At 36.0% G+C, this 18,996-nt stretch overlaps 1 protein-coding gene across 1 annotated transcript in view; it reads right to left on the bottom strand.

Annotated features, from left to right (window-relative positions):
- The window catches only part of HDX (highly divergent homeobox), a 213,577-nt gene that overhangs the window by 15,763 nt on the left and 178,818 nt on the right, over positions 1 to 18,996 (bottom strand). The window contains exons 7-8 of the mRNA XM_061136026.1: positions 9,691 to 9,770; positions 4,715 to 4,798 (exon numbers count right to left, since the gene is read on the bottom strand). Coding sequence (XP_060992009.1) covers positions 4,715 to 4,798; positions 9,691 to 9,770 — 164 coding nt within the window. The remainder of the gene's footprint in view (positions 1 to 4,714; positions 4,799 to 9,690; positions 9,771 to 18,996) is intronic.

Genomic DNA, 18,996 nt, shown 5'->3' with positions numbered 1-18,996 from the left:
ACAATTTGTATGGAAATACAAAAAACCTCAAATAGTCAAAGCAATCTTTAGAAAGAAGAATGGAACTGGAGGAATCAACCTGCCTGACTTCTGACTATACTGCAAAGCTACTGTCATCAAGACAGTATGGTTCTGGCACCAAGACAGAAATATAGATCAATGGAGCAAAATAGAAAGTCCAGAGATAAATCCACACACCTATGGGCATCTTATCTTTGACAAAGGAGGCAAGAATATACAATGGAAAAAGACAATCTCTTTAACAAGTGGTGCTGGGAAAACTGGTCAACCACTTGTAAAAGAATGAAACTTGAATACTGTCTAGCACCATCCACAAAAATAAACTCAAAATGGATTAAATACCTAAATGTAAGACCAGATCTAAACTACAAAACTCCTAGAGGTAAACATAGGCAAAACACTCTGTTACATAAATCATAGCAGGATCCTCTATGAGCCACCTCCCAGAGTAATGGAAATAAAAACAAAAATAAACAAGTGAGACCTAATTACACTTAAAAGTTTTTGCACAAAGAAGGAAACTATAAGCAAGGTGAAAAGACAGCCTTCAGAATGGGAGAAAATAATAGCAAATGAAGCAACTGACAAAGAATCAATCTCAAAAATATACAAGCAGCTCCTGCAGCTCAATTCCAGAAAAATAAGTGACCCAATCAAAAAATTATACCCAAAAGAACTACACAGTAGACCCAAAGAACTATACAATTATTTCTCCAAAGAAGACATACAGATGGCTAAAAAACACATGGAAAGATGCTCAACATCGCTCATTATCAAAGAAATACAAATCAAAACCACAATAAGGTACCATCTCACCCTGGTCAGCATGGTTGATATCACAAATCTACAAACAATAAATGCTGGAGAGAGTGCAGAGAAAAAGGAATACTCTTACACTGTTAATGGGAATGCAAACTAGTACAGCCACTATAGAGAACAGTGTGGAGATTCCTTTAAAAAATGGCAATAGAAGTGCCATACGACCCAGCAATCCCACTGCTGGGCATACACACTGAGGAAACCAGAATTGAAAGAGACACCTGTACCCCAATGTTTATCACAGCACTGTTTACAATAGCCAGGATATGGAAGCAACCCAGATGTCCATCAACAGATGAATGGATGAGAAAGCTGTGGTACATATACACAATTAGATATTATTCAGCTATTAAAAAGAATGCATTTGAATCAGTTCTAATGAGGTGGATGAAACTGGAGACTATTATACAGAGCAAAGTAAGTCAGAAAGAAAAACAGCAATACAGTATACTAATGCATATATATGTAATTTAGAAAGATGGTAATCTTGACCCTATATGCATGGCAGCAAAAGAGACACAGATGTAAGGAACAGACTTTTGGACTCTGTGGGAGAAAGTGAGGGTGGGATGATTTGAGAAAATGGCATTGAAACATGTATATTATCATGTGTGAAATAGATCACCAGTCCGGGTTCGATGCATGAGACAGGGTGCTCAAGGCTGGTGCACTGGGATGACCCTGAGGGAAGGGTTGGGGAGGGAGGTGGGAGGGGTGTTCAGAATGGGGGACGCATGTATACCCATGGCTGATTCATGTGAATGTATGGCAAAAACCATCACAATATTGTAAATAGTTAGCCTCCAATTAAAATAAATTTTAAAATATATAAATAAATAAAAAGTAAAAAAAAAAAAAAAAAAACAGAAAAAAAAACCACAATGAGATACCATCTCATTCTGGTCAAAATGGCTATCATCACAAAGTCTACAAACCACAGATGTTGGAGAGTGAGGAGAAAAGGGAACCCTCTTACACTGTTGGTGGGGATGCAAACTAGTACAGCAACTGTGGAGAACAGTGTGAATATTCTTTTAAAAAATCTGGAAATAGAAGTGTCATATGACCCAGCAATCCCACTGCTGGGCATACACACTGAAGAACCAGAATTGGAAGAGACACATGTAGCCCAATGTTCATTGCAGCACTGTTTACAATAGCTAGGATATGGAAGCAACCTAGATGTCTATTGGCAGAAGAATGGTTAAGAAAGCTGTGGTATGTATACACAATGGAATATTACTCAGCTATTAAAAATAATACATTTGAGTCAGTTCTAATGAGGAGGATGAAACTGAAGCCTATTATACAGAGTGAAGTAAGCCAGAAAGAGAAACACCAATACATATATGGAATTTAGAAAGATGGTATTGACGACCCTATATGCAAGACAGCAAAAGAGACAAAGATGTAAAAAACAGACTTTTGGACTCTGTGAGAGATGACAAAGTTGGGACAGTATGAGGGAATAGCATTGAAACACGTATACTACCAAATGCAAAATAGACGACCAGTGCAAGTTTGATGCACTCAAAGCTGGTACTCTGGGACAACCCAGAGGGCTGGTGTGGGGAAGGAGGTGGGAGGAGGGTTCAGGATGGTGGGACACATGTACCCATGACTAATTCATGTCGATGTATGGCAAAAACCACCACAATAGTGTAAAGTGATTCGCCTCCAATTAAAATAAATAAATTAATGTTTTTAAAATGCAGCTAAACCTGAGGCGTTATGACAGAGCTAATCATGCCTGAGAAACTGATCTCATTCACTTGTCTCACAAGCATTTCAGGTTAGTTAGAACTCCTAGTAATATGGATTCCTGGCAAATATCTCAGTCAGAAACTCCACTATGCCAACACTGAATACTGATGGTTGTATAGTAGTAATTTCCAAATGCAAATAGAAAACACTTGCATATTAATGAACACTTGCCTAATAATGTTAAATATATTTCCAAAGGATACGAATTTATTCTAGGAACTAGTTACTGGATACCTATGACTTAGGCACTAGATCAGGTAACATATACATGAATAAGATATGTATCTGACTTCAAGAAGCTTATGGTGAATATATTCAAGAAACCGACAAAGTGATTCTGAACCTTAAACAAAGGAGACTAGCATGTGTAAACAAAGAGAATAGAATGATGATCTTTGAAGGAAGATCAAATTTCCAAACTGGTAAGGGTATTTTAAATCAATGTACTGAAATTAGCAATAAGAACTGCTATATGAGGTTTCACTTATCGCTATTTTGGAATTAAAGTAACAAAATTCACTGATGGATTGAACTGATATATCTTGAATAATGATTATAGAGAGACATATTTTCTATATAGGTGCTAATTTTTGACAGTTTAATAAAAGTTTGTATAGAATGATGACGTGTTATAAAATATATTTTAATAAGGGAGCAAAAGACCCCTTGTTCCCACAGCATTCACCAAAATGGAAAACACTGAATCATTAAATGTCCTTTAGAATTCAATGAAAATGACATTTTTGGACTGGATACTCTGGCTTGCTGATGTCTTCAGCTTCAAACCTTTCAAGTGAGCTGGTACACCAATGGGTAAAGGTCCTGGAAAGAATCCTCTGAGTTCTGGGACCAGTCATATCTGACCTGTTTGAGAATACTGAGTACACTTAATAGCTGTGCAACCCAGTTGTCTCATCTGTAATTTCCATAGCCTGTGCCAAGTGATGGTTCGCAAAGCCATTTAAACCCTGAACTGGACATTTATAAATGTTATATGGCCATGAAGGTGAGATTAGAATGATCTCTTGTACTTCACAACCAACAACCTTATAATTATATTAGTTAAAATATAGTTTAAATACAGGATTATATTGTGCTTTTTAACCACTTAGAAAATAAATTTCAAAAAATAATTTCCTTCTGTGTTTACAATGTTTTGTTCAATATTTTAAAGTCTGACATGTCATAAACAGTTGAAAAACAGAATATGTTGAATTACATAGTTTTCAATTATAGTAAAACTGAAAAAGGTTAATGACAGCTGCTATCTTTCTGATTAAATGTTATTTTTTGTTAACATTTTAAAATTACTATTATCTATGAAAAAAATGACTCTGTGGTCAAAATTTCAGAAGGTCCCAAAGTTACCTAGTAAGATATGACATGGATTAACAAAGGGACAACAATTAAACATCTATGAAAAACATATCGACATCTAGACTGATAGCTTATGTCAAAAATTTTTAAAAAACAAAATTATGTATGGCATGCTGTCAAAGTAAGTCTTTCATTTTAGTAACAAGTGACATTAAGAAAAGGTCATCTGTATTCATATTCATTCAGTAATTGCCATGGGGATTGTTTTTAAACTTCTAAAACAGGTATATTATTATAAATTTTTAAAAAATCTTCATAGTGAAATTCAAGATAAAATTAACAAGGAACACTAGAAAAAATATCCCCTTTGCAATCATTTAAAAATGAACATAGGCTTTAAAAAAACTATTGTCATAAATTTCACACTAACCACCACTATGCCTCATCTTGCAATGCAGCATTAATACTGCTGCTCAGCAAACTGTTCTTAAGACCATAACCACTAAACTGACCAGCATTAATTAAAATGCCCAGCACAATGACTAATATCCAGATGCCTGAGTGAGTCAATGCAGAGCCCCAGGATGCTTAATTTATCAAATGGAAAATGGAAGTGAAAAAAACTGGTACATAGGTACTGTAAAAGTCTACCTCTTTTAATCAGTCAGTTCAGTTCAGTTGCTCAGTCATGTCTGAATCTTTGCAATCCCATGGACTGCAGCATGCCAGGCTTCCTGTCCATCACCAACCTCCTTTAATACCTTCTCTTAAAAAATTAAGGATCTGAAATTACCTTATAATCCAAGAAAGAATTCACTTGCTCTACTTCAGAATTACTTAGCATATCACTTTCTTCATCATCAATAATTTCTATTTTCTGTAACACAAGTAGAGAAGTTTTCATAAATATATATCTTATCATCACCATTACACTCAATAATGTATAGAGCATATAATCCAATGTTCAGTTTTAGCAATGGGGTTTTCTAGTCTAGGTTATCAAGAGTAAATTCTAACTGGCTCCTCAGCTTTACACCTAGTATGTGTCTAAGCCACCTCCTTTAGTAATAGAAAGTTATTGTAATATAATTTAAAATAGAAAAAACACTTTTATAATATCCTTGAAAAAATAAGTAATCAAACTCTGCTTAAATGGGTAGTGCCCTTCAGGAACAGGGAATTTGTTTTCTGTAAAGGTAGACTAAAAGTTTAATTGGTTGGCAGAACTTTCTTCTTTACACTTTCATATTTCTCTTTGCAACTTGTAATGAAAAATATCAACATATGACATTCATTGCAAAGTCAAATACAGTTTTTTTTTTTTTCAAAAAAATCCACTTATTCACAGCACTCCATTAGTGAGATAATTGAAAGCAGACATTTAGAATGTAATGGTGATAAGAGTATGGTGATTTGTTTCCTTCACTGGACAGTAAATGAGAAGAGAGAGAGCAAGAACAAGAGAAACACTAAACTGCCCTTCAGTTCAGTTGCTCAGCCGTGTTCAGCTATTTGCAATCCCGTGGACTGAAGCACACCAGGCTTCCCTGTCCATCACCGACTCCTGGAGCTTGTCCAAACTCATGTCCATCAAGTCAGTGATGCCATCTAAACATATCCTCCTCTGTCATCCCCTTCCCTCCTGCCCTCAATCTTTCCCAGCATCACGGTCTTTTCCAATGAGTCAGTTCTTTTCATCGGGTGGCCAAAGTATTGGAGAATCAGCTTTAGCATCAGCCCTTCCAAAGAATATTCAGGATGGACTGATTTCCTTCAGAACTGACTGGTAAGACCTCCTTGCAGTCTAAGGGACTCTCAAGAGTCTTCACCAACACCACAGTTCAAAGGCATCAATTCGTTGGCATTCAGCTTTCTTTATATTCCAACCCTCGCATCCATACATGACTACTGGAGAAACCATAGTTTGACTAGACGGACCTTTGTCAGTAAAGTAATGTCTCTGATTTTTAATATGCTGTCTAGTTTGGACATAGCTTTTCTTCCAAGAAGCAAGTGTCTTTTAATTTCATGGCTACAGTGACCATGTGCAGTGATTTTGGAGCCCAAGAAAATAAAGTCTGTCACTATTTCCATTATTTCCCCATCTATTTGCCATGAAGTGATGGGACCAGAAGCCGTGATCTGAGTTTTTTGAGCTTTAAGACAACTTTTTCACTCTCCTCTTTCACTTTCATCAAGAAGCTCTTTAGTTCTTCTTCACTTTCTGCCGTAAGAGTGGTGTCATCTGCATATCTGAGGTTATTTATATTTCTCCCATCAGCAATCTTGATTCCACCTTGTGCTTCATCCAGCCCAGCATTTCCTATGATGTACTCTGCATATAAGCTAAATAAGCAGGGTGACAATATACAGCCTTGATGTACTCCTTTCCCAAATTGGAACCAGTCTGTTGTTCTATCTCCCATTCTATCTGTTGCTTCTTGACCTGCATACAGATTCTTCAGGAGGTGGGTCTGGTTGTCTGGTATTCCCATCTCTTGAAGACTTTTCCACAGTTTATTGCGATCCACACAGTCAAAGGCTTTGGCATAGTCAATGAAGCAGATATTTTTCTGGAACTCTCTTGCTTTTTCTATGATCCAATGGATGTTGGCAATTTGATCTCTGGTTCCTCTGCCTTTTCTAAAACCAGCTTGAATTCTGAAAGTTCATGGTTCACATACTATTGAAGCCAGGCTTGGAGAATTTTGAGTATTACTTTGCTAGCATGTGAGATGAATGCAATTGTGTGGTAGTTTGAATATTCCTTGGTGTTGTCTTTCTTTAAGATTGGAATGAAAACTGACATTTTCCAGTCCTCTGGCCACTGCTGAGTATTCCAGATTTGCTGGCATATTGAGTGCAGCATTTTCACAGCATCATCTTTTAGGATTTGAAATAGCTCAACTGGAATTCCATCATCTCCACTAGCTTTGTTCATAGCAATTGCTAAGCAATGACTTCGCATTCCAAGATGTCTGGCTCTTAGGTGAGTGATCACACCATTGTGGTTATCTGAGTCATGAAGATTTTTTTTTTTTTTTTTTGGTATAGTTCTTCTGTGTATTCTTGCCACTTCTTCTTAATATCTTCTGCTTCTGTTAGGTTCATACAATTTCTGTCATTTATTGTGCCCATCTTTGCATGAAATGCTCCCTTGGGTATCTGTAATTTTCTCGAAAAAATCTCTAGTCTTTCCCATTCTATTGTTTTCCTCTATTTCTTTGCATTGATCACTGAGGAAGGCTTTCTTGCCTCTCCTTGCAATTCTTTGGAACTCTGCATTCAGATGGATATATTGTTCCTTTCCTCCTTTGCCTTTAGTGTCTCTTCTTTTATCAGCTATTTATAAGTCGTCCTAGGCAACCATTTTGCCTTTTTAACATTTCTTTTTCTTGGGGATTGTCTTGATCCCTGCCTCCTGTACATTATCATGAACCTCTGTCCATAGTGGACATTGAACTATGGATGGAGGTTCGTGATGTTGTACAGGAGGCAGTGATCAAGTCCATCCCCAAGAAAAAGAAACTGCCCTTAGCTTTAGAATTGACATACAGCAGTTTGTATAGCATCTTGCACACGTAGGTACTAATTAAATATTTGTCATAAGGATGAACATAACAGCTTAATATCAATGGAAAGAATGGCTGATAAGCTCCAACCATAGAATCTCCAATCATAGAATTCTTTTTAAAGAAAAACAAAACCAAAACCCAAAGACAAAATTTGCTTCAAATTTTTCTTTTGCATATGAATAATTCAGTTAAAAAAGAAAAAAAAAAAACACTTTAAATATTTAAACCTTGCCAACCCAAAAGAAAATTTAAAAAGAGAAAAGCTAAGCTAGAGTTAGTCACTAGGCAGTCTTTTAAGAACAATCACATTAATAGCAACATGTCACAGGCAGAATTTGAAATCAAATTTCCTAGCCAGCAATTGATATGGTGATTAAAAATCACAAATGAACTTGGAATGATTATATTTGATATATTGCCTTTGGGGATAGGATACCATAACAGGGTTTGTTACCATCAGGCTTCTGAGTCAGAAAGACAGCTGCAAAGGAATTGCTTTGTACTGCTGCCTGGAGATGAATCTAATGTTTTGTTTTCTATTATAATAACTATAAACTTGGGGCTTACTTATGTTGGCTCTCACATGAACATCGATTTGATATCTTTTTCTGATGCTGTTGTTTAAATCTTTATATTTGGATAGCTTCTGGGAAAACAGAGCTAAGTAATCAAGAGAGAAGGCTTGAGGGGCCACTGTATAGATTTGTGCATATAAATAGGTCTTGTATGTCTTTGTGATCTGCCATCCATGAATAGTTGGGGACACTCAAAAGTTATAGGCAGAGGAAATCAACCTTTGAAAATCTGAAGTTTTGTCTCTGAAAATAAATTTTTCTTGATAAATTAGGTGCCTTAGTGACTGTGAGTCATCCCATGCCAAGAATTCATTCATTATTTTCAAATGGCTGCCACAGGGGAAATTCAATGCTGAAAGATTCAAACAGAAAATGAGCATGTCTTTAGGGGAACAAAGTTTCCAATTTGTAAATAACTACGTATAATTTGTAATAGTATTACTCAGGTCTAGAGCAAAGGAATTTATTAAATAGTGGAATTAAGAATATTGGCACCTTTAATAATTGTGGAAAACAATTATTACTAGCTATCTAATGAAAACACAACTTTGCCTCAAAATAAAAGCTAATTTTTCTATATGCTCATTCAACTTAGTTAGGTCAACCATCAACTTAAATCAGGACTGAAATCAGTAAACTACAATCTTAAACTACACTCTGTATGTGGAAAACACTGTTATATATTGTTTATATATAGCAAAAAAGAACAAAACTGTATTTTATGTGCTCAAGTTTTATTAAAGTGATGTGACAGAATTATAATGCTAGATAAATAATGTTCGTAGCAGAAGCCAGGGTAAATCTTGAAGTTACAGCCATTTTGTAACAGAAAAATCCATTATATAGACCAATTGTAAAGACTACAATGAAGCAAAAAACACTGATTTGGAAACAAAAACAACAGCGCAATGACATTTTCCTTTATGTCTGACTTTGGGTTAATACCATCTTGATTTCTGAATTACTTGATTGAGTCAGAATATAAACAGATACTGCTAAAACAGCTGCTTCGGGAACATCATTATATACCAATAATGTTTACATTTTTACAAAAGCTAGTTTAATCCACACGTAGGCTGTATCTGCTTGCTATTCAATTTTTTAATACTACCTTTCTTCTATTACTACAATTTTTAAGATGAGTAGCTGAGTACAATTTAACTAAAAAGAAGAAAAGTTTCCAAACACAGTGGAGACAGGTATGGTCTGAACAAAGAACACAAGAATCAGGAATGCATGGATACAAGTTCCAGAACTAAGAATGACTTCCTTCATGGTCTCATGCTAAACTTTTAAAATTCTGCCATCTGTCAAATGAGAAGAAATTGGCTATTTGCTGAATACGTTGAAGCAAAATAACTTGTTATGTTTAAAATGTCACATATATAGTAGGCATTAGGTTTTCATATTTGCAAAGCTCTTACATAAATAAGGTACAAATGATATCATTTTAAATTTCATTTATTAAACCCTATAAGATATATCATTGCATAGGTAACAGATCTGTTTTGATTTGTGGAGCAAGACTTTTTTTCTGACAATGCTGATATTGTCACCAACGGGAAATAAATCCTTGCAACCCATCATGTAATGAGGAAAGAATCTCAAAGTGTACGTACCACATTATCTGCTGATACCGCATGGCGGTTCTCTTCCTTATGAGCCCTTGCCTCATTTGGAACAACTTCATTTGACTCCTCTATGGAAACAAAGAAGGCCATGGTTTCATTTTTCATTCCTTAAATCTTTATTGCAAACTTTTTTTTTAATAACTTTAATGATTTCTCTGTTGTAAAAAGACACAAATGGCAATTCTACTTCAAACAGTGTATTCTAAGAAAATAAGTGTGGATGGGTTCAAATTTAAGGATGGTCATCACTGTGATGTTTATAATTGAAAAATCTGAAGCGTTTATATGGTTAACAATAGAGGCTTGGATAAATCATGTGGGGCTCATCCTTAAATAAATGCTATAAAAGAACTAAAAGTGAAGTAGAAGAATAGTTGATAATAAAGAAAATATTCATATCTATTGGAAAGAGAAAAACTGAAGGTGACAAAATCTGCTATGTAGGTACACTGTGATCTTAGTTTTGTTTAAGAGAAAAAGCATATATTTTCATGGAGAAAAAAAAGACTGACTATTTACACCAAGGCATTGCCATTATTATTTCTGAATGGAATTACAGACAACTTTTATTACTCTTCATTTTGTCTAATTTACTTGCTTTGATAATTCTTATTTTCTTCCATTTGCTTATTTATATTTAAATATTTTCTACAATAAAAATGTAGTGCTCATTTTAATAAGAAAAAAGTGATAAAATAATGTTCAAATACATGATATAAAACTATAAATATAGTACGTTTTCAAGTTTGTAATAAAGGATGTGTATATGAGTGTACACAGACACATATAAACAATCCCATATATATGCAAAGAGAAAGCACTGGCATAAATATTTTCTCACCCCCATTTCAGGAATGGATATCACTGAGAGGTATGATTTTTTTTTCCTAATTTTTTTCATTTTATATTCCAATATTTTCTATAATGAACGTATTATATGTATTCCTTTTATGATAAAAATTTAGTACTCCCATACTGTAGGGGGAGTGGCCAAGATGAGCTAACCTCCTCTCATGGACACACCAAAATTGCAACTATTTACAGAGCAACTACCCTTGAGAGTAATATGAGAACAAGCAGAAAAGATTAACTACTGGAAATACAATGAAGGGGTCACAAGAAGAGGAATGAGAGGGGTGAAGACACAGTACAGTGAAGACCCATACCTTTGGGGAAGATAACAGGAGGATAACTATAATTGCAGAGATTCTCCTCCAAGGGGAGAGGGATCTGAGCCACACAACAGGCTCTCCAGTCTAGGAGTTTTGCACTGGGAAGATGAGCCCTCAGAATGTTTGACTTTGAAGTGAAGCAGGGCTTACATTCAGGAAAGTCAGAGGGCTGTGGGGAAAATACTCCATTCATAAAGGGCACACAAAATCTCACCCTCCAAGATCCGGGGCAGAAGCAGTAATTTGAAAGGAGCTTCGGTTCTGATCTTGAAATTCTTCCTGGAGGCAGGAGGCAAATAAAACTCACCTTGGAAACATAGAAGCTAGCAGTAGCCATTTGGGGGAATTCATTCCACCATAAGTACACTGGTGCTGGTTAGCACTATTTTGGAATCCCCCCTCTAGCTTATTCTTGCCAGGACTCACCCCACCCCCAGTTCTGAGATGCCCCAGGCCAAACAGCTAGCCAGGTAGGGACACAGTCTCATCCACCAGCAGACTGACTGCTTTAGGAGTTCTTAAACTCCTAGTTGCTCCAGGACTTGGCCACATCTACCAGAATGCCCAGGACCTGGCCAAGGTCACGAGTGCACTTGCACTAACCCTAGGACTCCCAGGGCCCTGAAGCCAGAGACTGTGGGACCCAACTCTGTTCACCAGTGAATGGCACTTTTGACACTTTTATTCAACATGATATTGGAAGTCCTAACCATAGCAATCAAATAAGAAAAAGAAATAAAATATATCCAAATTTGAAAGGAACAAGGAAAATTGCTTTTAAAGATGTTATGACACTGTACATAGAAAATGCTAAAGTGAAAGTGAAGTCACTCAGTCATGTCTGACTCTTTGAGACCCCATGGACTGTAGCCTACCAGGCTCCTCCATCCATGGGATTTTCCAGGCAAGACTACTGGAGTGGGCTGTCCTTTCCTTCTCCAGGGGAGCTTCCCGACCCAGGGATTGAATCTGGGTCTCCTGCATTGCAGACAGATGCTTTACCATCTGAACCACCTAAAGAAACCATCAAAAAGTACTAGGACTCATCAATGAAGTTGGTAAAGTTGCAGGACAGAAAATTAATATGCAGAGATCTGTTGTGTTTCTATACACTAACAGTGGATTAACAGAAAGAGAACTTATAAAAACAGTCCCATTCACAATCACATCAAGAAGCATAAATTACCAGGGAATACATCTAACTAAAGAGGTAAAAGATCTATGGTCTAAAATTATAAGATACTGAAGAAAGAAATTGAAGATGACAAAACAAATGGAAATAAATTATGTGTTTATGGGTTGGAAGAATTAGTATTGTTAAAAGACCTATACTCTGCAAGGTAATCTACAGATTAAACATGTTCCCTAACAAAATACCAATGACATTTTTTTTTTTTACCAATGGCATTTTTTAAAGAACTAGAAATATTTCTAAAATTAGTATGGAAACACAAACAACCCTGAATAGGAGAAACAATCTTAATAGAACAAAAAAAGAGATATCATGCTCCCTGATTTCATACTATACTACAAAGCTACAGTATTCAACAGTAAGTTTCTATCACAAACACAGATATGTAGATCAACAGAACCAAATAGAGAACCCAGAAATGAACCTACACTTATATGGACAATTAATTTATGACAAGGGAGGCAAGAATATACAATGGAGAAAGTACAGCTTCTCCAATAAATACTATTGAAAAAACTGGACAGCTACTTTGAAAAGAATCAAAGTAGACTATTTTCTAACAGCATATATAAAACCCAAAACAAATTAAAGATGTACCTGTAATATCTGAAATCATAAAACTTCTACCAAAAAAATAGGTAATTTGCTCCTTGATATCAGTTTCAGCAATATTTTTTGGATATATATCCTCAATCAAGGAAAACAAAAGTAAAAATAAACAAATAAAACTACATCAAAATAAAAGTTTTCACATAGTGAAGGAAACTCAATAAAATGAAAAGGTCGCCTACCGAAATGGGACAAATTATTTGCAAAGGATGTATCTGATAAGGGATTAAGATCCAAAATATACAAAGATCTCATAGAACTCAATATAAAAAATACAAACAAACCAATGAAAAACTGACATTTTTCAGTGAGTAGACATTTGTCCAAAGAAAACATACAGATGACCAACAAGAAAAGATGGTCAATATCACTAATCATCAGGGAAATGCAAATCACAACAGTGAGATATCACTTCACATCTGTCAGAATGCCTGTTATCAAAAAGACAAGAAATAACAACTGTTGGCCAGGATGTGGAGAAAAGGGCACCCTCCTGCACTGTTGGTGGGAATGTACATTGGTGCTGGCAGAAAATATGGATAACAGCATGAAGACTCCTCAAAAATTAAAAATAAAACTACCATGTGGTCTTGTTGCTGTTGTTCAGTTGCTCAGTCATGTCCAACTTCTTTGGACTGCAGCATGCCAGGCCTTCCTGTCCTTCACCATCTCACTGAGCTTGCTCAAACTCATGTTCATGGAGTCAGTGATGCCAACCAACAATCTCATCTTCTATCATTCCCTTCTCTTCCTACCTTCAATCTTTCCCAGCATCTGGGTCTTTTCTAATGAGTCAGCTCTTTGCATCAGGTGGTCAAAGTTTTAGAACTTGGGCTTCAGCATCAGTCCTTCCAATAGATACTCAGGGTTGATTTCCTTTAGGACTCACTGGTTTGATCTCTGTGCAATCCAAGGGACTCTGAAGAGTCCTCTCCAGCACCACAATTCAAAAGCATCAATACTTCAGTGCCCAGCCTTCTTCATGGCCCAACTCTCACATCTGTACATGACTACAGACTGTAGCTTTGACTATAGGAACCTTTGTCAGCAAAGTGATGTAACATGGCTGTGTGTTATAAATGAAAATTGTTAGGAGAGTAAATCCTACGAGCTCTCATTGCAAGGAAAATTTGCTTTCTATTTCTTTAACATTTTTTTTTCCATTTGAGGTGAGGGGCTTTTGCAAAACTTTTGTGGTAATCATTTGATGATGTATGCAATTCAAACCATTATGTTGTACACCTTAAACTTATACCGTGTTGTATGTCAATTATATCTCAACAAAACGAAAAAGAAGTTAGCAAGCTGTAAATTTGAATGAGTAGTCAATGTCTGACTGTCACATTAAATAACAATAAAACAGCAATGAAATAAAAAAAAAAACTCAGTAGTTTGAAATGAGAAAAGAAAAAAAAATAAAAAAAGAAAATCAATTCAGAAAAATCAGTCTACTAAAAAGCTTCATGCTGAGCTAGGAGAAGTGGCTAATTCACAGCATAGTGTAGCTACAAGATAATCCTTTGTCTTAGATTTCCTCCACCTTTACCCCTTAGAAAAACAGATGAGTAATGTTTCTCTCTTTTATTTCTGAACACCATATCATGAACATTATTTGGATAAATTAGTGGAAGTTCTCAGTTCCTTGGTAATGAACAATTTATTTCACCAGAGAAAGCAAAACAAAATAGTTATCAGTTCTCCTAAGATTTTTTGAGTCCATCCCTTCCCATGGAAAGACATATGAGTCCCTGTACGAACATGGAGGATGACTAGGAGGTAGTCACTGCTCATCCAGGAACTCACATATGAGTGCATTGAGAACGAAAGGTATTCAGGGAAAATTTACCAGAGTTTTAATACAAAGTCTACTATGAACTCATTTTTTTTTTCTAGAAAAGAGTGGTTTCTAGGTTTCCAGTTCAAGATGGCAGAATAGAAGGACATGTGCTATCTCCCTCCTGCAAGAGGGCAAAAGCACCAAAATTGCAACTAGTTGTTAAGCAATCATCTACAGGAGGACACTGGAACCCACTCCCTCCCCCCCCCCCAAAAAAAAGATACTCCAAGTCCAAAGACAAAGAAAAAGCCACAACAGGATAGTAGGAGGGGCACAGTCACAGTAAAGCCAAAACCCATACCCACCGGGTAGGTGGCTCACAAATTGGAAAGCAATAATACCAAAGAATGTCTCCCAATGTTGTAAAGATTCTGAGCCTCACGTCAGGCTTCCCAGCCTGGAGATCCAGCAAAGGGACTGGGAATCCCCAGGTAATATGACTTTAAAGACCATCAGTGTCTCTTTTTCTGTTTTGCATAAATAATAAAAAAAAAAGAAAAAAAAATAAAGGCCATCAGTATTTGATTACAGACCTTCCACATGACTGAGGGAAACAAAGACTCCATTCTTGGAGGGCATAAACAAAATCTTGTGCTCACCAAAACCAGGGGAAAGGAGCAGTGACTCCACAGGAGACTGAACCAGACTTACCCAATAGTTTTGGAGGATCTCTAGCTCTAGAGTGTGGGTGGGCAGTGGCTAATTGCAGGGACAGGGGCACTGGCAGCAATAGTCCTGGAAGGTGCCTCTTGTTGTCAGGTCTCTTGGAGGTTTCCATTAACCCTACTGTAGAGCCCGTAGACCCCAGAGCTGGATCTTTTCAGGCCAATCAACAGAGAGGTAGAACAACCTCACTCATCAGCAGGTAATTAGATTAAAATTTTGTTCCATCAGAGTCTTATTCCACCAGAGCAAGATCCAGTTTTCCCAGTCCCTCCCATCAGGAAGCTTACACCAGCCTCTTAGTCTTATCCACCAGAGGGCAGACAGAAGAAGCAAGGAGAACCACAGTGGCTAGAATGAAAGTCACATTGCGGAAAGTTGATGAGAATGAAAAAGTATAGACTGATGTTCCAGTTGAAGGGCCAAGGTAAAATCTCAGAAAAACAACTAACTGAAGTGGAGATGGGCAACTTTCCAGAAAAATAATTCAAAATAAAGATAGTGAAGATGATCCAGGTTCTTGGAAACAGAATGGAGAAGATGCAAGAAATGTTTATCAAAGACCTAGTAGAACTAAAGAAAAAACAAACAGAGATGAACAATACACTAGATGGAATCAATAGCAGAATCACTCAGAAAGAAGAATGGATAAATGACCTGGATGACAGAAAGTTGGAAATCACTGCTGCAGAACAAAATATAGAACAAAGAATGAAAAAACAAATGAAGACAGCCTAAGAGACCTGTGGAACAACTTTTAACACACCAACATTTGCATTACAGGGTGTCCCAGGAGAAGAGAGAGAGAAGGGACCTAAAATATTTGAAGAGATAATAAAATAGTTGAAAACTTCCTTAACATGGGAGAAGAAATAGTCAACCAAGTCCAGGAAGCACAGAGTTTATCCCAGTCAGAATAAACCCAAGAAGGAACACACCAAGACATATAGTAATCAAAATGACAAAAATTAAACATAAAATATTAAAAGCACCAAGGGAAAAATGACAGATAACATACAAGGGAACTCCCATAAGGTTATCAGCTGATTTCTCAATAGAAAGTCTACAAGCCAGAAGAGAATAGTGCAATATAAAGTGATGAAAAGGACAAACCTACAACCAATAATACTTTACCCAGCAAGACTCTCATTCAGACTTGATGGAGAAATCAAAAGCTTTCCAGATAAGCACAAGTTAAGGAAATTCAGCACCACCAAGCAAGTTTTAACAAATGCTAAAGGAAATTCTCTAGGCATGAAACACAAGAGAAAGAAAAGACCTACACAAAATAAACCCAAACAATTAAGAAAATGGTAATAAGATCATACATATCAATAATTACCTTAAATGTAAACAGATTAAATGCACCAATCAAAAGACAGATTGGCTGGGCATATGAAAACATGTGAATGTATGCACTTCTACTTACCACATCACTCTACTTAACCCCCCAAATTGTATGTAATGATTTTATATTGTTAGGTTAATTATGTTTCCATTATAGCTTGCAATTATAATGATCTTTTATTTTTTGTCTGGCTATTGATTGTGAAAACTGATGAACATCTTTTCCTATTGTGATTATGGAATTATTATTTGCTTAATACCTTGTATCATGATTGGTCAACAAAAAATAATTGAATTCTAAGTCAATAAAACTACCATTTAATAGAAAGACCTAAATCACTTTTTAAAATACAGACGCATATCAGAAATATCTTGGAATTTTTTGAGAAATACAAATGCCCAGGTATTTTTCCAAGCTCCAGATGTATTTCTAATGATCAGCCATGTTTAAAAACAACTGGACTATATGATGATCGTTTACTTTTTTTTTCCCCCCCATTTATTTTTATTAGTTGGAGGCTAATTACTTCACAACATTGCAGTGGGTTTTGTCATACATTGACATGAATCAGCCATGGATTTACATGTATTCCCCATCCCGATCCCCCCTCCCACCTCCCTCTCCACCCAATTCCTCTGGGTCTTCCCAGTGCACCAAGCCTGAGCACTTGTCTCATGCATTCAGCCTGGGCTGGTGATCTGTTTCACCCTAGATAATATACATGTTTCGATGCTGTTCTCTCGAAACATCCCACCGCATATACATGGAATTTAGAAAGATGATCGTTTACTTTTATCTAGCTTGTTTCACTTTTTCTATTGCATATTCAGTGCTCCCATTTCATTTAGTTTATGTTTCCAACTTCTCTATCTCTCTTTTTGTTTTATTCTTTCCCAAGTCTTTATCATGTGTAGTACAAAAGTTTTGGTATACATCTGTATATAAATAATATGTATAATATAATATATATTAGAAAAATTTTGAATTTTTTCATAGCTAAGGAATTTATGACATTTTGACTCCACTTGCTTGACTTAGTATGAATAGGATGCTAGATTTCTAATTTATATTCACTCAAAACTTTGATATAATTAATTCCATGCAAAATATATGGCATCTAGTATTGTTGCTAAAAGTCTAGAAAATTTATCATCTTAGTAATTTTTTTAAGAAAAACCTCTAATCCAAGTCTGAGAATATAAAGAAACACTATATTATAAAAAAAACAGGAAATTAATATGTGATACAGTATTATTATTAACTAAAGTACAGATTTTGTTCAAATTTCACCCACAAAAAAAGTGGTTCATAGATAAAGGAAACCTTTTTCATTATTTTGACATTTCAAATCACTGCATTTCAAGTCCTGTGTAATCAGCAACTAAATTAAATAAAGCAAGGGAAAATTGTCATCACATTTAGCTGCAGAGCTGGTATTAGTACTTGTGCCCTCAGAATAGGAATTATATTGCTCATCAGCTGATTATTACTGGTATCATTCCTTAGAGATTTGCCTTAAATTTCTGTACTCACTTGCTCATAACTTTGTACACGGTTCTGCTTTACTAGCAACATACTCACTCATTATTTGATTCTTTTTTAAGATACATATAAAACTGTTTTTAGGATTTCTAAAATAAAAAAGTATGGAATTATATAGCTGAATAAGGCACATTTTTTTTTGCTTACTGATAGCTTACATATTAGTGAAAGTTTGAAAGCTAAACACTGTCAATGTGTCTGGTTATTACTAAAAAAAAAGCAACTCTCTTAATTGGAAAATAAATAAGTGGAATTACTAAAAAAGTGAAAGCTCTAGAGGGCACTCTATGTGGTAGCCACATGCTCACATTAAGTAATTGTACATAGAATTATCTTTCATGTGCACACCCGCATACAAAATAGATACAGCTGAAGGAGGCCATTTATAAAAGTTAACGTTATGGACGTTAATTGTTCCTATACTTTAGACAGCTTGCCTCTCAGGAGAGTATAAACTTTTTAGAGTTTCTCAACCACAAAATATATATTTGGTAGACATAAAACTTGAAATTAAGGAACTGAGTCATCTATTACTTTTGCTAAAGTTTGCAGTTGGTTGGGTGGGGAGGGGTGAGGGCTTTCCAAGATGGCACAATGGTAAAAAAATCCACCTGCCAATGCAGGAGATGATGCAAGAGATGCGGATTCAATCCCTGTGTTGGCAACCTGCTCCTGTATTCTTGCCTGGAAAATTCCTTGAACAGAGGATCCTGGTTAGCTACAATCCATGAGGTCGCAAAGAGTCTGACATGATTGAGCAAATGAGCACAAACTTAGGGGCGGGTGAATCCTGTTAACTTTTTATCAATCCCAACCACATCTCCTTACACTTTATCTCCACACATGGAAAGACAAAACAAATGGGAGAAGCAAAGGTGGGAAGTAGAAGGTGGAAATTAGAGGTAAGTCAGAAGCTTTGTCAAAAGCTGCG

Source organism: Dama dama, chromosome X (assembly GCF_033118175.1).
Source record: "Dama dama isolate Ldn47 chromosome X, ASM3311817v1, whole genome shotgun sequence".
Classification (NCBI taxonomy): Eukaryota; Metazoa; Chordata; class Mammalia; order Artiodactyla; family Cervidae; genus Dama; species Dama dama.
The sequence above is the reverse complement of the archived record's forward strand: the minus strand, read 5'-3'. Positions and strand labels throughout refer to the sequence as shown.